Source organism: Sus scrofa, chromosome 4 (genome assembly GCF_000003025.6).
Source record: "Sus scrofa isolate TJ Tabasco breed Duroc chromosome 4, Sscrofa11.1, whole genome shotgun sequence".
Taxonomy (NCBI): domain Eukaryota; kingdom Metazoa; phylum Chordata; class Mammalia; order Artiodactyla; family Suidae; genus Sus; species Sus scrofa.
In genome coordinates this window covers 55,998,726-56,024,068 of record NC_010446.5, presented here as the reverse complement: position 1 = coordinate 56,024,068, position 25,343 = coordinate 55,998,726, and the positions used below count along the sequence as shown (strand labels likewise).

The 25,343-nt window shown below is 44.2% G+C and overlaps 1 protein-coding gene across 1 annotated transcript in view; it reads right to left on the bottom strand.

Moving 5' to 3' along the window:
• The window catches only part of ZNF704 (zinc finger protein 704), a 276,462-nt gene continuing 259,695 nt past the window's right edge, over positions 8,577–25,343 (bottom strand). The window contains exons 8-9 of the mRNA XM_021089176.1: positions 23,323–23,420; positions 8,577–21,841 (exon numbers count right to left, since the gene is read on the bottom strand). Of these exons, the coding sequence (XP_020944835.1) occupies positions 21,730–21,841; positions 23,323–23,420 (210 nt within the window). The 3' untranslated portion in view covers positions 8,577–21,729. The remainder of the gene's footprint in view (positions 21,842–23,322; positions 23,421–25,343) is intronic.

The following is a 25,343-nucleotide window of genomic DNA, read 5'->3' as shown; positions in this document are numbered from 1 at the left end:
GGCAAAAAGACAAAAAAAAAAAAAAAAAAAGCACAGATGGTTCTATCTACAAAACGGAAACAGATCACAGCCAAGGAGAGCTGACTTGGGGTTCCCAGCGGAGGAAGGGGAAGGGAGCAGGCAGTTCCAGGTTTTGGGACACAAACTGTTATATATGGAATGGATGGGGAACGGGGCCCTACTGTACAGCACAAGGAACTGAGTGATTGAGTCACTTAGCTGTACAATAGAAATTGAAGAAATGTTGTAAATCAACTAGACTTTAATTTAAAAAGAAGTAGATATATACCTTTAGTTTTACTGTAACTTAACTAATGGCTCCTTGTTCTAATGGTTCCAGAGGATTTGTTGGCTAATGCATTTGTCTCAAGCTATTTGAGTGATGACACTGTTGATGACTCAGATAATAATTTTATGTCCCTTAGTCTGTGTCAGGCACCATTTTTAAACACTTTGCACTTACAAAGTGCAAACTCATTTAGAACTCACAGTATTCATATGAGGGAGGTCATGTCATTATCTATATTTTATGGAGCAGGAAATTGAGGCTCAAAGAGGTTAATTAATCTTCCCAAGGTCACATTGCTGGTAAAAGGTGGAGCTGGGATTTGAACTCTGGTAGTGTTGCCTCAGTGGTCCTACCCTCTATATTCTATCCTGTCAGGTTTAAGAGACTAGACAAACTTGTCTTTCAGAAGACTAGCCAACAATAAAACTGATGAAAACAAACAAGCATTGAACAACATTAATAAATGTAAAATGACATTCTTGGGTCATGAATCTTATCTATGAAATAAGAGTAAAAAAATACATGACCTGGAGTTCCCGTTGTGGCTCAGTGGTTAACGAATCCGACTAGGCACCATGAGGTTGCGGGTTCGATCCCTGCCCTTGCTCAGTGGGTTAAAGATCCGGTGTTGCCATGAGCTGTGGTGTAGGTCACAGATGCGGCTCAGATCCTGCATTGCTGTGGCTCTGGCGTAGGCTGGCAGCTACAGCTCCAATTCGACCCCTAGCCTGGGAACCTCCATATGCAGAGGGAGCGGCCCTAGAAAAGGCAAAAAGACAAAAAAAAAAAAAAAAAAAAAAAAAAAAAAAAGACCTGTCCAGTAGAAAAAAAAATTGTTTTGGAGAAATAACAATAAAAATTTTTTAAAAATTTTGGTGTTCCCGTCGTGGCGCAGTGGTTAACGAATCCGACTAGCAACCATGAGGTTGCGGGTTCGATCCCTGCCCTTGCTCAGTGGGTTAACGATCCGGCGTTGCCGTGAGCTGTGGTGTAGGTTGCAGACGCGGCTCGGATCCCGCGTTGCTGTGGCTCCAGCGTAGGCTGGCAGCTACAGCTCCGATTGGACCCCTAGCCTGGGAACCTCCATATGCCGCAAGAGCGGCCCAAAGAAATAGCAAAAAGACAAAAAAAAAAAAAAAAAAAAAAAAAAAATTTAAAAAAGTACATGACTTGTAATACTCCTTAGATGTATAACCTATGATTATATTTATTGGTAAGTAATTACCTTTCATTGACAGTACTAGGAGTGTGGCCTTCTTGTTTCCCACTGACTTTCTTTTTCTCTCTTTTTTTTTTGCTTTTTAGGGCTGCACTGGCGGCATATGGAAGTTCCGGGCTAGGGGTCGAATCGGAGCTGTAGCCCCTGGCCTACACCACAGCCACATCAACGCAGGACCCAAGCCACATCTGCAACCTACATCACAGCTCACAGCAATGCCGGATCTTTAACCTACTGAGCAAGGCCAGGGGTCGAACCCCCATCCTCACTGATACTAGTTGGATTTGTTTCTGCTGTGCCACAGTGGAAAATCCCCCCGTGACTTTCTTGATCTTGTTTCTGGAACTCCACGAAGTCTGGCAACACTGTCTGACCATGAATCCTACAAGACACCCTGTGTCCTCTCAGTAAATCCCCCACTTATGTTTGCTTAATCTAGTTTGAGTGAAATTATTACTCGCTTCTAACCATGTAAGACACATGTGTGCAGCTGGTCCCTGGCATGTCTGGTGGAGCCACAGTGAACACTCAGTAAATTTCACATTGAATCCTTTTGCAAAATCTAACTTGAGATATTTTCCTGTAGTGATCTGGGCATTATCATGAAGTCAGCTAGAGTAAGGAATAGACCGAGAACCGGAAGTGGCAGTGAGGACGGTATTAAAAAATATGGCGAGGGTTCTGCTAACCAGCTGACTGGCTGGAAGCTTTGTTCTGGGGGCCAATGCTAAACCTGCGGATTTAAGTTGGAGCTAGGGACCTTGGGTTGTTATCAAATTCCCCAGGGCTTACTGTGCCTTAGCGGGTTGATTCAACATCAAACATTTCAAGAGACACCCCTGGATCACCCCGTGGGCCAGCGCCTTGGTGCCCAGAGAGACAGAAGTGAGTGTTACTCAGAACATTAGATCTCTACCGACCCATGTGCAGGGGCGCCTCAGAGCAGAGGCACTTACCTGGCCCTTTGCCAGCCCCTGTGCGTCTTCTGCAGCTTCATGCTGGGCCTTGTCTCTCTTGCTCCTGATTCTGTCCATGCCTTGGCCTGGCCTGCTCTTTCTGTTTGCCAGGCAATACTTGAATATAATTTAGAAAATATGGAATCAAGTTAAATGAGTTAACTCTGCTTCTGGGACTGTGATAAAGGGGTGGAAAGGGACCTGCTTTCAGTACAAGCCTTTTACTCCCCTGATTTTTTTTTTCTTTTTTACTCTGTGCATATATTACCTAGATCCAAACAATTATACGATCATACCCAGATCCTCAACATAAAATAATGTCTATTACGTTTAGTGCCAGCTTAGATTATCTCTCCTGGGTTATTGACTCAAATCCTTGTGGCCTCCTTCCATTTACTCTGTGTGCTTTTTTTTTTTTTTTTTTTTCTTTTTAGAGCTGCACCCAAGGCACATGAAGGTTCCTAGGCTAGGGGTCTAATCAGAGCTGTAGCTGCTGGCCTGCACCAGAGCCACAGGAACACAGGATCTGAGGCTCGTCTGCTACTTACATCACAGCTCACGGAAATGCCAGATCCTTTACACACTGAGCGAAGCCAGGGATCGAACCTGCATCCTCATGGATCCCAGTCAGGTTTGTTAGTCGCTGAGCCACAAAGGGAACACCCTACTCTGCATGCTTTTAATAGCACAGATTTATGCTGCAATTTGTTTTATTCAGAAGCATTCATTTTTTTTTCACTTGCACGCTTATTGAATTCTTGCTACGTGCAAGGAATTTCTACATAAAAATAGTGTAGATTACAGTACACTTTGTCTTACAGTAGCTGATTATTAGGTAATCAGTAGAGTCATTTGGAGCCTGGTGATTTTGAGAATGTATATCTTCTAAAGAAACTTTAAAAATGCTACTTCGACCAGATAAATATCCATGCCAGGCTTCAAAATCTTCCCTTCCTTCTTCCCTCATTGCTTTATTTAGGCCATGATAGATGGAAAGCAGAAAGTGCATCTACAGTCTGAAGAAATGCTCTGTCTGGGCAGTTTTTCAGTCATTCACTTAAAAATTTATTAAGCAGCTATTACATGCTGGGTCATGTGCTACACAAGGTAGATAGAACAAGCAGGATACAGCCACACACCCAAGAATGTGAAAATCTTGGAGGGTATTTTTTGAGGGGAAGGAAGCTTTCTTCTTTTCATTAAAAGAATCTTCATTAATTACATTACATAAAAAACTTCATTCCATGCTTGTTGCAGCCTCCCTTTCTTTTTTTTTCAATTAAAAATTTTTTTTTTTTTTTTTTTTTTTTTTTTTTTTTTTTTTTGCTCTTTAGGGCTGCACCTGCGACACATGAAAGTCCCAGGCTAGGAGTCGAATCGGAGCTGCAGCTGCTGGCCTATACCACAGCCACAGCAACGCAGGATCCGAGCCTCATCTGCGACCTATACCACAGCTCAAGGCAACGCCAGATCCTTAACCCACTGAGCAAGGCCAGGGATCGATCCTGCCTCCTCATGGATGCTAGTCAGGTTTGTTAACCACTAAACCACGATGGGAACTCCTGCAGCCTCCCTTTAGGCTTCTGGTCAAAACTTGTTTTGCAAAATTATGATACATATGTGTGTGTGCATGTGTGTGTGTGTGTGTGTGTGTGTGTGTGTGTGTGTGTGTGTATAGTCTTTTTAGGGCTGCACTTGCTGCATATGGAGGTTCCTAGGCTAGGGGTCAAATCGAAGCTGTAGCCTCCGGCCTACACCAGAACCACAGCAACACCAGAACCGAGCCACATCTATGACCTACACCACAGCTCATGGCAATGCCAGATCGTTAACCCACTGAGAGAGATCAGGGATCAAACCCAAAACCTCATGGTGTCTAGTCAGATTCGTTTCCGCTGCGCCATGATGGGAACTCCAGCAAATTTATGACTGACACACAACTTTGCAGGACAATATCTCCAGTCCCAATTCTCAATATTTGCTCCTCTGCCAGCCCTGAGGGGCATGCAGGGCCCCTGGGTGACTCTTGGAGGGGCAGAGCTTTCTGGGGCCTTGGATGGAGGGCTGGAAAGAGGCAGGAATGTGTGGTTTGAACATCATTCATGGAGGTTGTTACTTCTATCCTTCTTCTTGGCAAAAACAAAAGTCAACTGTCATCAGGAGCCCTGAGGCCTGAGGATGACAATGCTTTTTGGGGAAGGAGGGCTGGCATCCCATGTGGGTATGGGCTTGGCAGACATGCCATGGGAAGCACAGGAAGAAAGAACTCCCCCTGATGGGAGTTCCTGTTGTGGCTCAGTGGAAATGAATCTGACTAGGAACTGTGAAGTTGCAGGTTCGATCCCTGGCCTTGCTCAGTGGGATCCAGCTTTGCGGTGAGCGGTGGTGTAGGTTGCAGATGCGGCTTGGATCTGTCGTTGCTGTGGCTGTGGTGTAGGCCGGCAGCAACAGCTCTGATTAGACCCCTAGCCTGGGAACCTCCATGTACCGTAGGTGTGGCCCTAAAAAGACAAAAAGACAAAAAAAAAAAAAAAAAAAAAAAAAAAAACTCTACCTGATGGGTGTGAATAATACAGGGCCAAGATTTCTCTGCAGTAGCTGTTTTGTTTTGTCTTTTAAGGGCCACACCCATGGTATATTGAAGTTCCCAGGCTAGGGGTTGAACCAGAGCTATAGCTGCCAGCCTCCACCACAGCCACAGCTGCATCTGTTACCTACCCCCACAGCTCACAGCAGTGCTGGATCCTTTAACCCACTGAGCGAGGCCAGGGATTGAACCCGCATCCTCATGGATAGTAGTTGAATTCATTACCACTGAGCCACAATGGGAACTCCCTTTTTTTTGTTGTTGTTAAAGTGTAGTTAGAGTTCCATGGTGGTGTGTGGGTTAAGGATCCACAGCACTGTCACTGCTGTGGCTCGGGTTGCTGCTATGGTGTGTGTTGGATCGGTGGCCTGTGAACTTCTAATCGCTGAGGGTGCAGTAAAAATAAATAAATTAAATAAAGAATAAGGTATAGTTGATTTATAATATTGTGTTAGTTTCAGGTGTATAAAAATTATTCAATTATACGCACACATATTTTTTTCAGATTATTTTCCATTATAAGTTATTACAAAATAATTGAATAGTCCCTTGTGCTCTACTGTAGGTCCTTGTCGCTTATCTATTTTATTTTATTTTATTTTATATTTTCAAAATTGCACTTGTGGCATATGGAAATTCCTGTGCTAGGGGTCTAAATGGAGCTGCAGCTGCAGGCCTATGCCATAACAACAGTGGATCCGAGCCACATCTGGGATCTACACTGCAGCTTGCAGCAATGCCAGATCCTTATCCCACTGAGGGAGGCTAGGGATTGGACCCACATCCTTATAGATACTATGACAGGTTCTCAACTGGCTGAGCCACCAACAGGAACTCCTATCTATTTGATAAATAGTTTGTTTCCCTACAGTGGCTTTGGATTACGGGGAGAAATTCAAAAAAGAAGTAATGAGAATGAACAGCAGCAAAGAGGACAGGGTGTGGACAGAAGGCAGTAGCGGGATGAAGAGCAGACCACACCTGGTTCAACGTGGAGGAAACACATGAGCAGTGAGAAGAGAAAGAGCTGCCTTCTATCACTCACAAGGGACCCATACATAAGACTAGTAGTTCCTGAAAACACAGAACATCCACTAGGTGGCGTCAGGGGTAGGGGATGCCCATGTCCACTGTGGCCTCTGGACAGAAAATTAACCTTTATGAAGGTCTTTCATTTTGGATGATATGGGGATGATGGTTCCCACAAGCAGAGCTGTTGTGAGAGTTGATGAGATGATTACATGGAAGCATCCAGCACATTGCATGGCACATCGTGGGAGCAAAGTGAGTTCTGATACAAGGGAACCATAGAGGTTCAATGACGGGGAGCTGGTGAGGAAGAGCAGTGGGTGTCCTACTATACAACCTTCTAGTTCTCGAATAGACCGAGCTGTAAAACTGTTTCCACTTCTCAGCCTTTTTTTTTTTTTTTTTTTTTTTTTTTTTAGGGCCATGCCACAGCATTTGGAAATTCCCAGGCTAGGGTCAAATCAGAGCTGTAGTTGCCGGCATACACCACAGCCACAGCAACTTGGGGATGTGAGCCAAGTCTGCAACCTACACCATAGGTCACAATGGCGCTGGATCCTCAACCCACTGAGTGAGGCCAGGGATCGAACCCGAGTCCTCATGGATACTAGCCAGGTTCATTACTGCTGAGCCACGCGGTATTCCTCCACTTAATTGAGATAATTGAGATAATGATGGCCAGGAGTAAACAAGAAAAAAATTAGATGTGGTGTGTTAGTTATTTACTGAGGCCAGACGTTTTTATTTTAGAAAGAATCTTCTTAAGAAATTGAAAAGATCGGGAGTTCCCATCGTGGCGCAGTGGTTAATGAACCTGGCTAGTATCCATGAGGATGTGGGTTCAATCCCTGATCTCACTCAGGGAGGTCAGTGGGTTAAGGATCTGGTGTTGCCATGAGCTATGGTGTAGGTTGCAGACATGGCTCGGATCCAGCATTGCTGTGGCTGTGGTGTAGGCTGCCAGCTATAGCTCCAATTCGACCCCTAGCCTGGGAAACTGCATATGCCTCAGAAGACAAAAGACAAAAGACAAAAAAAAAAAAAAAAAAAAAGAAAGAAAGAAAAAGAAATTGAAAAGATGAGTTCCCACCATGGTGCAACGGGATTGGCGGTGGTGTCTCTGGGACATAGGTTTGATCCTGGCCAGCACAGTGGGTTAAGGATCCAGCATTGCTACACCTGTGGCATAGGTTGAACCTGCAGCTTGGATCTAACCCCTGGCCTGGGAACTCCATATGTCTCGGGGCGGCCAGAAGAGGAAAAAAAATAAAGAAAAGAAATTGAAAAGAGTCAGTTCTGGTATTTGAAGATATCCAGTCAAATCTAGATATCTGAGGCTTCCAGTATCTGAGTATTCTGGCTTCTATCTGGGGAATAGTTCTCTGCGCGTGATGACGTGTTATTTCAGGTAATTCATCTCTGGTGATGTAGGAACTTCTTGGAATCAGGCAGTAGACTGTGAGTCATAGTCCTCCCTGCCCCCATCCCTACCCTGATTGGACTAGGAGTAGACAATGATATTGCCTACACGAGGCTCATTCGTTTCCATTTCTTTTATTTTCATTCCCATTGTAAGCAAAAGACTTATAAAGGTTAAATCACATATCCAGTTATCTCTCTTGCAAGGGGCAAAACCCATATTTCTGTCCAATGCTGTTAAACTCCAAAGCCTGCTGCCTAGCTGCACAAATACATATGCTTGGCCTTTGTGGGTGAATATGTCAAGTTCTAGTGGACATGGCCTTGGCCTAGAGATGGGGCTCAAGGCTGGCTCCCCCAGAACAGACACTGCCTGTTTGCCAGCCTGTATTTACAAGATCCAGACAACAGGAGCAGCAGTGCAGGGTGAGTAGCTAATGCATCTGGGCAGTCACTGCCAAGGGAATGGGTTTGGGATGTAATTATGAGGGCTGAACTCTAGGAAAGAGAGGTGGCTTCCACACATCTCTAAAAATAGCTTTGGAGTTCCTGTTGTGGCTTGGCTGGTTAAGAACCCGACATAGTGTCCGTGAGGATGCTGGTTCCATCCTTGGCCTTGCTCAGTGGGTTAAGGATCTGGCATTGCCATAAGCTGTGGTACAGGTCACAGATGCGGCTTGGATCCTGCATTGCTGTGGCTGTGGTGTAGGCTGGCAGTCATAGCTCCGATTTGACTCCTAGCCTGGGACTTTCATGTGCCCCAGGTGCAGCCCTAAAAAAATTAACAACAACAAAAAAGCCTTGATGGTGAGGAGTTGATATGGGGAAGATATCCTTTTGGTATTATTTATTTATTTGGCCACGCTGGCAGCATGCAGAAATTCCTAGGCCAAGGATCCACCTCTTGCTACAGCAGCAATAATGCTGGATCTTTAACCACTAGGCCGCCAGGAAACTCCCCTGTTGGTTTTAAATTATTCTTACAATGGCAGGTAAAACCTCAAACCCTCTCTAACCCCCATGAGCCTTTCTTGGTTAAACGTTAGTTATCCTTTACGAAAATAAACAGCCCCCCAGTAGAAGCAGATACACAAAAACTTTTATTAAGTGGAAGTTAGACTTCATGGTAATGAACCAGTTACAAGTGCATTTAAATGCATGTGTGTGGACGCCGTAGAAGTCAGAATGGTCTTACGGAGAGTCCAGGGTTCCGGCTCGGCACGTGCCAGTGCAACGCAAGGTAGAACCATACACGCAGCAAGTACAAGGTCAACGATGACGTCAGACTCGATTGGCAACACCATATTCATTGGTACGGCTAAGCATCACAGAACATGAAAGTCCAAAGACCAGAAGACTATTACTACAGTGATTCTTACTCTAGACCTTTACTTCTACTTAAATGCTTCCATAGGACCAAAGGAGCAAATCCTCAACTCGGAGGGGGACAGCACCATTTCATTATTTTACACTTAAATGGGCCACAAACACCATAAACATTCAGCCGTCCTCCTGAAGCCAAGCCCATTACAGGTAGATGTCAGCTGTCCCCTCGCGAAAGTGCAGTTTCTTTTAACTGGTGGGAACCTTCTATGTGGTCAATCTTCAATCTGAAATTTTTCTTCTATTTCAATTAGCACCAGTTTATTTGAAATATTTTTTCCTGGTGTCAAATATTTAGGAAACATTTTTTTTTTTTTAAAAGCAACACACAAAGTCCCAAACAATGGAAAGCAAAAAACATTCAAAAAGTTGTTTTAGAGAACAGCATTTAGAAAAAACAACATCATTTAAACATTCGACAAATCTATGTACAAGGTGCCCAAAGCTGGCAAGGAGCTGGTTAAGGAGCAGTTATGTAAAAGGTTTATTCACCTGAACCTCCTCAGGCTATATTTACAATCAGATAGGTATTCAGAAATGTAGTATCAGAACATCTGAATTTGGCTAAAAATCATATAAAAAGACACATCCCTGCCCCCAATAACCTAAATAAGTAGCAAACATATCCAGTATAACCACAAGTACCAGGTTTTCCATATTTTACAAACAGTTGAGAAACTTTCTCAGTGGAACAGGAGAAATCCAGAATGGCAGAGAAATGGAGTTATTTCAACATTGTCAGATAAAGGAAATAATTTTTTTTTCTTTTAGGTCAAGTAATGCAGGAAAGTACTGATTAAGGAGCAAAGATAAGTGATTAGGGAAAAAGGCTTCATGAAAACACAAAATCACCAAGAGAGCCAAAGACATGTCTGTATATTTTATGTGGACTTAACAAAAAAATATAAGTAATGATCTCCATGTAATTTTGGGAAAAAAATCAGGGATTTTGCTTTGCTGGACAAAATTTTTATATTTTGCTCTTTGAAACCACGTAATCCAAACCCTTTGGAGAACAGTTTTTTCTTTAGATTGAGAATTAAACATAGTAGACAAGCCTATGCTATTTTTAATCCAAGGCAATAACCCATTAACTTCATGCTGTTTTGTTTGCTTGTTAACCTAGTGTCACTATATCATCCACCTCTGAAAAAACTGGGCACATTTCGTAAAAGCCAACATTTCCCATTTCTGCTGAAGAAGGAAAATAGAAACCATTTCTCATTTATTCACCATAATGGCTGAATTTGTTGAGAACCTGAAGTTTCAACGCACCGTCTTTAAATGTATCAGCTCGAAGTGTAGAGGTGGAAGTCCTACATCCCCCTAATGATATGCATTTGAGTCTGGTTTGAATAATTTGCAGTTGTGCAAAGTCTCTATGAAAAACAAAATCGACTCGGATTTGACACAAAATACATATTACTCTTGGAAAATGCATAGTTTGTAACTTCTTACATTCATTCACCAATATTAAAGACTTCTGCAAGCAAGAACTTACTTCCAAAGGATGGTAAGGTTGTATTCTGAAAGATCTCTAAAAATTGGAGAGCGTTGTCGCATTGCTTTTGAATTAGTGCCCAGTTGCAAGTTAACACCTGTCACGTTCTCATTCACAACTTACAGGGACGGGCTGCTGCTTCTTTCTCTTTACTTGTTTAGCAGCACTAAAAAGCAATGCTTTCTTACTGACAGCATTTCCACGAAATACCCCATTTAAGCTATTTCATTTATCATCTGAATGTGTTAGATTTGATGTAGAAAACAATTTGAAAGATGGCTTCATTTTTTAAAGTGGAGTGTTTTTAAACCTTATCATGGACTATGGGCAACAGGTTTTGTGATGACTGTGGTTCTCTCACTCTCCGGCCCCCACATTTGAAAAAGATGACCGCAGGCCACTCAGCAGTTGTATTTGATAGTCACAAACCCTTTGGGACCTAGCGATTTTTTCTTATCCTGAGTGCTTCCTCTAAGTATATAGATTTTGATACAAGAAACACTTTGGAGACTATGCTACTGTCTGGTTATTCCAGAGAGCATGTGTTTCAACGGCTGACCATCGTCCAACCATTTTAATTATAAAAATAGGAATTTAAGGTCGTGTCGTAGGAAAATATTAATTAATGGCATTTTAAAAAACATATATGATCCACGTGCCTGAGTTATTTTACGCCCAGGACTTTTTCAGTTTATTGAAGTCACGGAACCAGTATATTTTGGGGATATTGAGTTTTTCCCTAAAAATCTAAATCTATTCTAAAGCTTTCCACCAGTGATCACAGAGGTTCCCTAAACAGTCGTGATACTTTGGGAGAAGAAGCTTTGCTATCATCACAGGGCTTGGTCAAGTCACAGTCATTGATTTCCAATTAGCAGAGTGTACGGGAAAAAGTGTAAAAAGCAAAGCAAGGGTTTGGAATCTGCAAAGTAATGCATCTTTTTTTAATTCCCCTTGGGTGGGGGCGGTTTATGATTATGCTACACTATAGATCCCTGAGGGGTAATCCCAGCTCTGGAGCCGATGGCCCCCAAAGCTCTGCCTCTTTCCTCTCTGTCCTGGCCATCTGTGCCCAAAACATGGGAAGGGGACACTGCTGGGGTGAGGGATGCATGGGTCACAGCAGGAGAGATTGGAATCATTTTTCTCTTTGCATCAATATAAACTTAAAACAATTATACCCTGCAGGAGCCACTTCCTTTTTCACACAATAAAGTCCAATTTCATTTTCATGCTCTGTAATGCTGAGCAGAGGTCAGGGCCTGGAGCAATAAATGTGAGGTGTCTGCCCTGACCACTCTATTGGCCTTGCACTGGAGGTGACAGGTGGGGAAGGGGACTTGCTTTGAGCCAGAGTGAAAGGATTAGATATCTGCCTTGTCTTTTTTTTTTTTTTTTTCTTTTTGTCTTTTTTTTGGTCTTTTTTTTAGGGCCACATGTGTGGCATGTGGAGGCTCCCAGGCTAGGGGTTGAATTGGAGCTACAGCTACCAGCCTACAGCACAGCCACAGCAACTCAGGATCCGAGCCTCATCTGCGACCTACGTCACAGCTGAGGGCAATGTCAGATTCTTAACCCACTGAGTGAGGCCAGGAATTGACCCTGCATCCTCATGGATGCTAGCCAGATTCATTCCCGCTGAGCCAGGATGGGAACTCCTGCCTTGTTGTTCTTTATCAGTGAGTCTGACAGAATCTTTTGGGATGTGTGGCTGACCAATCTGCTCTCTGAACCATCACCCAAAACTGTTCAGACAAATGGAAACGTTTCCCTGAAGGAAGGGGTAGCCTCATTGACTAACATGCAGTCATGATCATCTTTATCCCCTTGGACCTTAATTTAAGAGTGAGAGAGATCAGGAGCACAGAAGCAAAAATGTTTAAGCCAGGGCTTTGGGAAGCAAACATACATAATAACAGCATGGTCTCTGGCTCGGGCAGATGAAGGCAAAGAGGAGAGGATAAACTTTCACTGGCAAATCTGAGGTGGTTGCCGAGATGGGAAAACAAGACTAGTAACCAGAATGTGGACTGTCTGTCTTCTTTCTCCTCTAAAGCTCAGTGACTTATCCAGAGCGCTGGTTTTTCCTCTTCAGTTCAAGATGTAAGGAGAATTCAGAATAAAACAGATGAGAAACTTTTTTTTTTAAGAAAAACATTTTTTTTCTTTTGTCTTTTTAGGGCCGCACTTTCGGCACATGGAGGTTCCCAGGCTAGGGGTCGAATCGGAGCTGTAGCCACCGGCCTACACCAGAGCCACAGCAACGTGGGATCCGAGCCGCATCTGCAACCTACACCAGAGCTCACAGCCAGATCCTTAACCCACTGAGCGAGGCCAGGGATTGAACCTGCCACCTTATGGTTCCTAGTCAGATTCGTTTCCACTGTGCTAAGACGGGAACTCCAAGAAAAATTTGTTTTTTAATGGCATTTCTCTTGCCTGTTTCAGGAGTTGCTACTTGCTCCCCTGACTCATTTTAAAAATTTAGAGACTTGCTCCTAGTAAGTATGTATTCATCAGACTTGGGAATGAATTTTTAACACTTTCATATTCTTAGCAAAGGGGATATTTTCTTTGGAAGCTGGCCATTAATAATTATATGGATGGCACTCAATAGGAAAGAAGATTTTTAGAAAAACAAAGACTGCAGTTTAGGCATTGAATTCATAATCTCTACCTTCTTTCAAAATCTATTGCTGTTTTCTTTTGGAAATGATAGCTTTTTTCTTGTTCCTTAGAACTTGGGTCGTTTGAAGACCTGCCACCATCTGGGGGCTAACCATGGCAAAATGGGTTTTTTTTTCCAGCACTGTATTGCTTTAAAAATATACTAAAAGTATCATTTATCAAAACGTCTATTAATGGTTTAGGCCCCCTTAGCTCCATGACTGAACTTGCAAGTGGCTTTACCCCAAATTCAGAATGTGAAACTTTGACAGCCGATGGGAGAAGGGTAAGATGAAATCCATTCATGGACTGGTCCATCTTTTCATCCTTCACAATGACAGAAATCTCAGGTACTGCCAATGTGGTTTAAACTGCATTTGTATATAAACATGGCTTCACCATATTGCCTGATCTTTCCAATTTTGAGTGGACGGTATTTTTCAACTTGATGACAACAAATTGTAAATTGGAGCTGTTCTCAAATTTGGGTGCATCAGGATGAGTTTATATGGATAGCAAATGTTGACTGCTAGCAGCAAAATAACTTTTCCCCAAGGAGTCAAAACACTGACCAAGAAGAGTACACTAACTAATCAACTCCTACAATTAGCCACGTAGATGGTTGGAATTTAGGGGACGGGGTCATGGTAGGTATCCTAGGGGGATAATTCAGGGTGATCAAGTCTGCACTTGAAATGTGAACGAGTGGGTTCTTCTGAGCTGAAAGACCTGGATGGCAAGGGTGGGTGAAGTACTTGGGGCCCTGGGTCTTCCCAGGTCTAGAGTTGTTCTGGAAGACAAACTCTTTTCCCACTCCCTGCAGGCAGTAATGGAGGCTGACTCACAGGTTCAAGGTCACTTGAACTGGGTTGGCCTTGGACGTGGTGATGGTGCTTCTCAGTGTTCTTATTCTACCTCGGGCTCTAGGAAAGGTCAAATGAAGTCATGTATCTGAAAGAAACATACTTTCTTATACAAGTGAAAGGGTCAGTGTTTAGCCCCCCACCACCAGGACTATGGTGTTAAGATGCAGTCTAAAAATAACTTAGTGCATCTCAACAAAGGAAGCAACTAATTTTTTTCCCATGACACATATATTCCCAGTTTGTCTTCACCCTCAGACAAAGACCATAATGTTTTCTATGTGGGAAAAAAAACTGCATTTTGTGGTTAGTGGACACTTTAAAATACCTACGTACCTACCAGTTCTAAAGCAAGGATTTTGCCATGTCAGAGGTGGAACATCAGAAATTTTGTCCTGGCATGAGAGGCAGGATGGAGTGGGAAGGGGTGCAGAGGGGCTGGCCAAGGGCTTTGGCACAAGGAGGCAGCGTGTGCTGTGTCAAACTGCAGGGGCTCCCAGTTGCCTTTTCCCAAGGTACAAGGCTGCTCTTTGCCAGGCCCTCATCACAGTGGTCACGGTAGCAAAAAGAGGGAGGAAGTTAGGATTACAGTCATTCAGTGCTTTGGGCCTGGCCTGGGCATGCCAGGAGGCAGAGTGAGAGTTGGATAACACTTCATTATATTTTGATCAGAGGCAAGGTTAGTTTAAGGGTATTGTCTTTTTATATTCAAGTCTTCCATAAGAATGATTTCTGGGGAGATATGACTTCTTGCCCTGCTACGATTTTAGTTGCCCAGTGTCAATGTGTGAGTTTGTGGGGCTGATGGAAGAGCTTGACCTGATGGCGATGGAAGGTGAAATCTGCTTTTCCCAACTGTTAAAACTGGAGGCCAAAGGCTGCATCTGCCCATGTACAGGTTCTCTTTGGTCTGCACAGTATTGGCCAAGAATTTGAGTTTAGCTTAATATTTCCAAGTCATCCTATTTCCAAGTCAGAAGGTCTAGCAGCCCGGGGCCTGATTTCTGCATGGTTCTGATTGTCTAGAGCAAGGTCCCCTCTTGAAATGGGGCATGCATTCTCTGGTTCATTATGGTCTCCACCATTCTCTAATGTCCTTCTTTTGCCTGATCTGAATCGTTCATTTACAGAATCTGCCTGGTATTTCTAAGGCATCTACTATATACCACTAGGAGGCTTCTATTTAAGTATGAAGCAAGACTCTTTTGGTTCAAAACCATGCAGCAATAAATACTTCTTGAGAACTTTAATGCCAACAATAGATATTCCAAGAGAATGAAGACAGAGTTGCAGGCTGCCTCATCTCAGAGATAAGGCTGTACATGTTTTTCCCTAACTCTGTGCATTTCTAGTCCTCATGTATGCAGATTCTAAAGCTTATTTGAAAGCAAAGTCTGAGTGACCCTCCGACCATCTCATAGGAGTTGCCCGATGGGTCTATCTCAGCTTTTCTTTTGATGTTATCTGAATACTTCACTAATTAGTCTAGTTTTTGAATGACTAAAATCTTAGAAAGAAGCTTTCTTGCTTTAACAGTGAGTGGGCTAGAAAAAACTAGGGCATTATGAAATGGTTTTGGCAAAGCTCAGAATTTTTGTGTGGCTAATAAACTTTCCATGGATCCCTTCCTTGTTTTCTGGCCCTTGAGAATACAGTGAGTTTTTTCATCTCAAACTTGCATATCTATGAATTCTTCAGGTGAAAAATCAAGCACTTGTTCTCATAATAAAAGGAAAGTTATTTAGTCAGTGCTGAAGACAAAATTATTTTAAATGTTACTGATCACCTAAGAATTCTCTTTGGACTTTCATACCGCAATTTTAGAAATTTCCATCAAATAGTACTTGTTAATTAAATGCAGCTTTGTGGTTCTAGTAGGCTGACCAATAAGCTTGTCCTTGCGACAGAATCTATCATTTTACACTAAAGAATTTACACGTAGAGTTCTCCCATTGCCTATAAGCATATCTATTAACATTTTGAAGATTTAAGATGTATAGCAATGATTCTTCAAGCATCTTTTTTTTTCCAAAATATTTTGAAAACAATCTGGTTATGATAAAAGTAGCTGTTGTCATCTTGATTCTCTTGTAATAATCTTTCCATTCGATCTGCATTTCTACCCTTGCTGCAGAGGATTGACTGAAAAGATATGCATCAAAACATTTGTTTAAAAGAGGCATAGCCCTTTGTTTGGAGAGCAGGAATTGCTTATTAACACTTCCTGTCTGATAAAATATTGTATTTTAAAAAATAAGCTACAATGTATAAAACCAAGGTCATTTCCCACAAAATGTTCATATTCTTTGTGATTACAAAACACTGCATCTTGTAAAATATTTCCAGTTCTGCTAACTTGAGAAGTTAAGTACTAATGCGTATTATAAAAGTGCCACATCTCTCAGAATTGTGGAAGCCTAAGCAGTATATTTCTTGTCTTATTTGGAAAATTAAGTTATAATCATTCTTGTATTTAAGATTACATTTTGACACAACACATTGCCATTGTGATTCTCAGACTCACAAGAAAAGTTATAAAACATGAGATTGTCTTCAAAAAAAGAGGAACTATTTACAAAACAGGACCAGAAGTAAAATTCCCATTTTCATTTCTGGTCCTTTGATAGATACACCTTTTAAAGCATGTATATCATTGGATCTGGGCTTTTTCAAAGTCAGTCACGAGAAGCAAACCAGTTGGTCTTAAACACATCCTTTCTTGCTCTATGGGTGTGCCTTACTTAGTGACACAATTGGTACCTAGAAGTGCTAATCTCATGGTATTTACTGACTTCTGGTTTGACTAGCTACAATGCAAAAGACAGAAGGAAACAGTTCTGCTATGGAGGCACCCCCACAGGGGCAGGGGTGGGGAGAGCGTGTGTGCCGCTGGTTGGGTTATTTTCTTAAGAGAAATGAAATTTCCAGTTGACCCGTGGGCCCAGCGCATTCTCCAGAATGATCCACGTCCTCATCCATATTCATGATGTCTGCTTTGTTTCCACTCATTTGTATGTACACATTCTTCCCTGCGTTCATACAGGTCAGAGCTACAGTTGATGTGGTCAATAGAAACTCTACAGGGTCATGAAGAAAAGCAGCACCTTGTCCACAAATGTCCATGGAAGTTTGCTCCTTAACATGCTATTAAAGCAAAATGCACATCTTTCGTGTCCTTCACCTACAGAATTCTGCGGATAGCTAATAACCAGCTGTTCATCCAGTTGATTATAAAAAAGGAACACCAAGGTGTCATACTCAACAACTACATTCAGAAACAGCCTGATGTGAGTCTGGGAACACCCACGAGGGACTGCACTGCGGTTCAGATGTCAGCCTCAGACTAGGTCTAAGATACAAAGAAACTGCTCTGTTTCATAGAACATTCCTCCACACCTCAAAAAGTCGGTACCGTCCAGTTCATGGCAACTTGTCTTGAAATGCTATGATGTTCATTCAAAGACAAACAAACAAACAAACAAAGAACTGTTCTGCTAGAAAAGACGCTGGAGATAATAAAAGCCTTTCTAGTCTTAGGAACCTCCAGATCTATTTTTCACATACCCTTTAGTTTTCCCTGAGGAAATGAATATTTTTTTACAGTATTTTGCTACTATTCTCAAGGTAATCTCTCTCATACACACAACCCTTGCCACTCTTCTCTAAACATTCCCAAATGAATGCTGCGCTTTCCTTTTCCATTGAAGTCAGGTGACGGCAGAAATGGGTTCTGCAGTGCTGGCTCATTCAGAACCCAGGGCTGCTTTCAAGTGTGGCTTCATGTGACACCTGTGACAGCCGACTTGTACTCAAGTGAACTTGAAATTGGGATGGAGCGCATGTCCATTTCAGAAATCTTTTGCAACATACATGGAACCGAAAGCCCAAGAGACTGTAACAAACTGTAACAGGCATCTGTTGAAACTTTTCAACACAGTTACCTACTATACAAGGAATCCTCTCCTAAAAGGCCCCCACCCTGCTGGTGCACAGAGCTGCCAAGGGGCACTGCACATTCCTGCTCAGAAACATGCTGCCCTTTTCCTGAAATCGCCTTTTGCCCAACAAGGGAGGAAGCTTTGCAGCAAGTGAGGCAGGGAGCAGTCTGTGCCCACCTGAGAAGCGCACAGCAGTCCTGCATCTGTGGCCTGAGCGCCTCCTGCAAGGGAGCTCTCTCTTTGCTTCCAGCAGCCACTGTCAGGGCAGGAAGATGGCAACTCCCTTAGAGGTGCCCAGGGATAATCACCACCGGCCAATCGGCACTAAAAATGTGAGCCGGGGCCAGGTGTCCACAGCCCTCCTGTATCTCATCTCTGGCTCCCCACCTGCTTGCCACCCAGGTGTTTCCTCCAGGTGGTCACACTGCCTCCCATAAACTGGGCACACATCCTCCAAGAAGAACTAAGGTTTAAAATGACTGATGCCTGATGAGCCAGCTCTCTCTGCTGTGCAGCTCTCTGGAGAATGCCTGTCCATCACCAGAAAATGCCTTCTTTGCAGAGCAAGGTGACATCTTTTCTGCAGGAAGGGAAATGTCAGAGGCTGCCACATGCCTTCTTTAGAATGGCTTTGAGACCAGCACTCATTGAACTGCCATTCCTTTTGCCCAGGTGGGTCTCTGAGGGATGGAAGGTGTTCCCGTTAAGCAGCACCTTTGCTTTGGGACCTCCCTTTCCACCCGTCTCCCTCCTCCCCTGGGGCCAAATGAAGACAAAAAAGAATGTGGCACCACAGAGAAGGCATAAAATGAAACTTGGGCTTCATTTGGCACTTAATTCCAAAATACAACAAAATAGCTCTCCTTTTTTCTTTTTCTTTTTTTTTTTTTTAAATGTAGTGTTTACAATCATCGCTGTATATTGCAATTTGCAGCTTTCTGGGTGGCCTGCAAGAAGTTTCATCCCTTTTCTTCTAGGCTCCAGGGGAAGCCTGGTGGTCCCCTAGTCATTACATGCCTTGGTACAGGGAACGGATGTCTGCGTGCAGAAAGTACTGGGGGTCTGTGTCCACCTGGGAGCTAGAGAAGAGGGCATGCAGCGTGCCCGGCTGGCCAGCAGAAAGGTACCCTTCATGGGTGGGAAATGCAGAAAATGTGTGTGAAGAAGGCTCTAGAAAGGAGAAGAAAGCCCAGGGAAGCCGCATTCAACTTTATGCTTCTGCTTATACCTCTAGGCATCAGCTAATCACTGGGGAAAGACTGATCTTGGCTCAGCTGGGCCAGAGCTCAGACCCGGCCTTGGGCTGTACCCATGGGGGCAGGGCCACAAAGTCTTGCTCCAGGACTTCTTCACAGCCACCCCTTCTCCTTCCTTGTGTCCCACAGTTCTGGGGAGGGGAGCGGGAGATGGATCTAGCTCCTCCTCACTTCAATTTCTTCTGGTTAGTGACTTAATTCAAGGATCAAGCATCATGGAGCTTTGCTGAAGAGAAAACCCTCTGCTCCAGATTGCACCCCCAACTGTCATTTAAGCACACGGTGAACCTGCTCAAATGGCTGACCAGCCCTGGACTCATCCAGCCACAGCACAGGGCCTCTGGGACCAGCCCTCAGCATCACCTCCCAGCCAAGGTGCCTGAGGGGGAAATGTCAGAACACCAGGGAGGAGAAAAGGCAGGCTGAGAGGGAGGATGCAGATACCTTTTTGCACTTAAAAAAAACATTTCTTGGAGTTCCCACTGTGGTGCAACGGGATTGGCAGGGTCTTGGGGATGCTGGGAGGTGGGTTCGATCCCCACCCCGGCACAGTGAGTTAAGGATCCAGCATCACTGCAGCTGTAGCTTAGTTCACGGCTGTAGCTCGGATCTGATCCCTGGACCCAGAGCTCCATATGCCATGGGGCGGCCAAAACCAACCAACCACCACCACCACCAACAAAAAAACCCAAAAAACCAAAAAATCAAAACCCTTTCCTGGCCAGGCTCATCAGTGCTAAAACATACATTATAGCTGGTGCTATACTGAAGGCTAATCATAATGTGACAGTCAGTGAAGCACTCTCTCTCTGCTCTCTTGCAGAGACTGTTCTGAAAGAAAAAAAATAAATAAATGAAGGAGGAAAACAGGATCTCTTTCAAGGAGTAATGTTTAAAAATGTCACGTGAGCATTTAAAAAATAAAATTGCCAAAATATATGAATGCACAGATTGTAGATGTTACATGGTAGAACCTCCTTCTCTCTCCCTTGCTTATTAAAAAAAAAAAAAAGAAAAAGGTGATCTGTTATGACTCGACGACTTCTTTCTACTCTTTCAAAAAAAGTGTATGTACAATCTCTAAATATATTAAACTTTGCTCTGTGCAATTTCATTTAGCATTCCTATGGCTGATCCTAGGCCCCCGTCCCAACACAGTGCATCCTATAAGGTGCTCTTATTTCTTTGCATAGGTATAGGAGAAGTAACTTTAGCAGGGCGATCAACAGTAGGGTAGCTAGAGAATGAGCTTGTTTAGAGGGCTTGACAACTACTCCCCTGTCCCTGCACCACTACCACCAAGACAAACAAACAAACAAACACACACCAGGCTAGAAAGTCTAATCAATGGAACACAGTGCAAGCCCTGGTCCTACTAAATTGTGAGATTCCTATACCAACACGTTTTCCTTTTGGTGTCCTGTGCATTTCCTTCTGAGCGAATTCTTAATGACTATCTTACCCAGTATTTTGATAAAAATAAAGGTTTGGACCTTCCCTTTCCCCATATAATCTCTATCGTTCACGAACCCATCTCCCAGACATGCTAAAGCATAAAACCCATAAAAGTGCACTCGGAGTGAATGTTGACCTCACATGACTTTCTGAACAGATGGGGACGTGTCGGCTGTGCGCTGAAGCAAATTTGCTGGAATAGTCTGTAGTTCTCTGCCTTTTCTGAGACCAGTCAGTGGTGGCGTTTTGAGGGAAGGCCGGAGGAGCCATGGACCGGGCCACAACTGTCAGCTGTGATGAAGAGATCCAAGCTGTGGAGGGCATCACATCCCTGGAGGAAGCTTCCAGATGTACCCTGATGGTGGTGCATGCCAGGGCTTGACTGCACTGTGGCAGGAGAGAACCGGCCGCTCCATCTCTCAGAGACTCCCAGACGTTTCCCAACAGTGACAGCGGGATGTCCTGGACTTAGCAGGGGCTGAAGTCTGCTGGTGATGTCCACTGTCAATCTCTTTTCGAGCTGATGCCATCCGGGGTCCTTCAAGCTAACAGCTCTAACCATGGTTCAGTTTGGGGCCATCCATCCAAACAAAACCAACAAAGGAGACCTAGAAAAGATGCCCAGAGCACTGCCCCTTCCTGGCAACGCATCACAATGTGTACTGTTGCCACAAGTCCAATGGAGAACAGGAAAATGACTATTCACAATGAGAGCAGGTATCATTCTTTGTACAAATGCTACCAAGTCACATAGTAACGTGTAGCCTTTATTTATGTATGTATTTTGTCAAAAAAAAAAAAAGCTCAGAAAGGGCATTATCAAAACAGGCCTCCTTTCTAGGTAAAATGGGCTTGATTGGTTCAATGGCTACAGCAGCCCACAGTTTTCAGACCAAGACAAACAGAAAAAAAACAGTTGACTTTACTTTTCAAGGAAGAAAAAAAGAGTTCCAGCTGCTGTCGGATGGATTCTCAGCAAGAACAGTAAGAGCGGTGACCTTTTCATTTTGAATGTTTTTGCTGTAATTTCACCAAGCTTCCTGGAAGTGCTTTTCCTGGGCTTCAAGTGTGTTTTGTTCAGAAGGAAAAGCGCTTTCCAGAACCCTCGGCGGAAGGCGAGGGCAGGAGTGTGTGGGACGCCAGCCCCGCCGGCGGGTGGCCGGGGCTTCAGTCAGTGAACCGCTGGCAGGCCTTCTTCCAGCGGCAGGCGGTGCACCACATGTCGCGGTTCTCCATGCCGTACACCTTGCGGCACTTTTTGCCCTCTCCCCTGGGCTTCCTGGAAGACAGGCGAGGAAAAGGTACTCAGTGTGAGAGACCCCATGGGCATTCTTTGGGGGGGGGGTCCACATCCCTGGAAAGATCTAGAAAAAATTAGGAAGCATAGCAGGGGTTCTCTCTAGGTTCAGACTTTAACCTGCGCTTGGTGTTGTCACAGCCACTACACTGAGCTCTGAGAATATGTACTTATACTACTTCCAGCTTCTAATGGGCCGTTTGTAGACCTGTTCATTTGGACATCTTCGTAACACAATTTAAAAAATGCAAGAAACACCAGTAGAGAATATGACTCTTTTTCAAGGGTTTTTTTTTTTTTTTTTTTCTTTCTTTTCTTTTTACAGCCACACCTGTGGCTTATGGATATTCCCAGGCTAGGGGTGCAATCAGAGCTGTGGCTGAGGCCGATACTGCAGCCACAGCAATGTTTGACCTGAGCTGAATCTGCAGCCTACGCTGAAGCTTGTGGCGATGCCGAATCCTTAACCCATTGAATGAGGTTAGGGATCGAACCCGCATCCTCACGGACACCATGTCGGGTTCTTCACCTGCTGAGCCACAACAGCAACTACTGGTTTTTAAATATGTACTTTCAAATGCTCTCTTGCTTCTCAGATCTCTAGTATTCTGGTTAAGGGGCTCCTGGGGAGGGCCTCCATGAGCGAGATTCAAAGCTAGATCTTGCAGCTCATTCCATATAGAGGTTAATGCAACATGGCTTTAAGAATGATTGGTGTTATCTGTTCTGCAAGAAAACTTACTACAAACTATTCCCTCGAAAAAATAACAAATATTCTTTTTTTTAATCTTTTTTTAGGGCCTCACCTGTGGCATATGGAGGTTCCCAGGCTAACGTTTGAATTGGAGCTGTAGCTGCCAGCCTACGCCACAGCCACAGCAACTTGGGATCCAAGCCGAATCTTTGACCCACACCACAGCTCATAGCAACACCAGATCCTTAACCCTCCGAGGGAGGCCAGGGATCGAACCTGCGTCCTTATGGATACTAGTCAGATATGTTTCTGCCGAGCCATAAATATTTTTTTTTTTTTTTTTTGTCTTTTGTCCTTTTAGGGCCGCACCAGCGGCATATGGAGGTTCCCAGGCTAGGGGTCTAATTGGAGCTGTTGCTGCCGGCCTTCACCACAGCCACAGCAACGCCAGATCTGAGCCATGTTTGCAACCTACACCACAGCTCACGGCAATGCCAGATCCTTAACCCATTGAGCAAGGCCAGGGATTGAACCCACAACCTCATGGTTCCTAGTCGGATTCGTTTCCGCTGTACCACAACAGGAACTCCACAAATATTCTTTAATAGGTAACAGATGGGGAAAAGCAAGGAACAAAAGAAAGGGTGGTTCATCCATTCCAGGGAAATCTTATGGATGATTGTATCTCTGGTTTCCCTTTCCCTCGATTTTTTTCTGGTTTCGATTAATTCCCTGGAGACCAGGCAGGTAATGTTTCAAGCAGTCCTACCTCAGGCTGACTGTCCCTCTGGGCGGGGACGACAAGACGGTGTGAGTGTGCTGTCTCTGCTCTCCTGTGCCCACTGGGTGACTGTGAGTTGGTGACACCTGGGAAGCACACGGAAAACAAAGTTGACGGGGCAGGCTCTCCTCACCCTGCATCTCTTTAGCCTTTGCCACGTGGGCAGTGGTACCTGACCATTAGACCGGGAAATGCAGTGCTTCCTGCACAGAGACCACACGTTAAATGGATGGGGTGATGGTTATAGCAAGATTGAAACACATTCCCAACAGAAAACAGCTAGCAACAATGGATACTTTATCTTTAATTTCTTTTCTTATTATGGCCCAACCTGTGGCATATGGAAGTTCCCAGGTTGAACTGGAGCTGCAGCTGCTGGCCTCTGCCACAGCCACAGCAATGCCAGATCTGAGCTGTATCTGTGATCTGTGCCACAGCTTGTGGCAATACCGGATCCTGAATCCACTGAGCAAAGCCAGGGATTGAACCCACATCATCACGGATACTATGTCAGGTTCTTAACTTACTGAGCCACAAGGGGAACTCCTACAATGCATACTTCATGCATCTTCATGACTTCCCATCTTTGCATTCTGAGTTGCCCATAGTGACATATTTTCACTTGGATAATATTTTAAACCTTAAAGCATACTCCTGTTCCAAGCCTCACTGAACTTTCTTTTTTTTTTTTTTGGTCTTTTGTCTTTTTGTTGTTGTTGTTGTTGTTGCTATTTCTTGGGCCGCTCCCGCGGCATATGGAGGTTCCCAGGCTAGGGGTTGAATCGGAGCTGTAGCCACCGGCCTACACCAGAGCCACAGCAACACGGGATCCGAGCCGCGTCTGCAGCCTACACCACAGCTCACGGCAACGCCGGATCGTTAACCCACTGAGCAAGGGCAGGGACCGAACCCGCAACCTCATGGTTCCTAGTCGGATTCGTTAACCACTGCACCACGACGGGAACTCCCTCACTGAACTTTCTTTTCTCTGCCTGCGCTCATGGAAGTTCCCAGTCCAGGGACTGAACTCTCGCCACAAGAGTGACAATGCCGGGTCCTTAACCCATGAGCCACCTGATCTCTCTTTAAAGAAAGGAAAATGTCTAGAGAGGTTATGAGAGGTCTCTATTAAAATTATACAGCTTGTCAGTGGCAACACATATGGGGACCTCAGCTTTCTGTTTATGCAATTAGATCATTCACTGCCAATACGTAAATGGCTTTTTGGATAAGACATCCATATGGCAAACTCTGGGTCCCAGAGAGGGATAAAGGCAAGAAGCAAAGAGCCTGAGCAAATCAAGAACAAACATCACCCTTGTTGTACTTACTGAGCACCTACTATGTGCCAGGGTCGCAGACAACAGCTTTACTTTCCATGACTATACTGTATGATGAGCACCTTCTACTGGTCCCATTTTATAGATGAGGAAGCCAAGCTCAGGGAGGTTAAGTAACTTCCCCTGGGTCATGGAACTTGTAAGGATCAGGGCTCTCCCTGATGCCAGAGTGTGTGTTTAGTCTCCTCGTGCCCCTGCCTCTTAGTTGGAATGGGGAGGGTCTCTTTTTCTCCATTCCTCTTGGATTACTCTTTTTTTTTTTTTTTTTTTTTTTTGTCTTTTTGCCATTTCTTGGGCCGCTCCCGCAGCATATGGAGGTTCCCAGGCTAGGGGTCTAATCGGAGCTGTAGCTGCCAGCCTACGCCAGAGCCACAGCAACTCGAAATCCAAGCCGCATCTGCAACCTACACCACAGCTCACGGCAACGCCAGATCGTCAACCCACTGAGCAAAGGCAGGGACCGAACCCGCAACCTCATGGTTCCTAGTCGGATTTGTTAACCACTGCGCCACGACGGGAACTCCCCTCTTGGGTTACTCTTGTCATCACCTGCTCACATAATACTCAATATTGTCCCAGCAAATGGGATTCCCAAAAGCTGCAAAACACTGATGCTCATAACAAAAGATAAATGATGTTTCAAATAAATATATCATATTGCCATATACA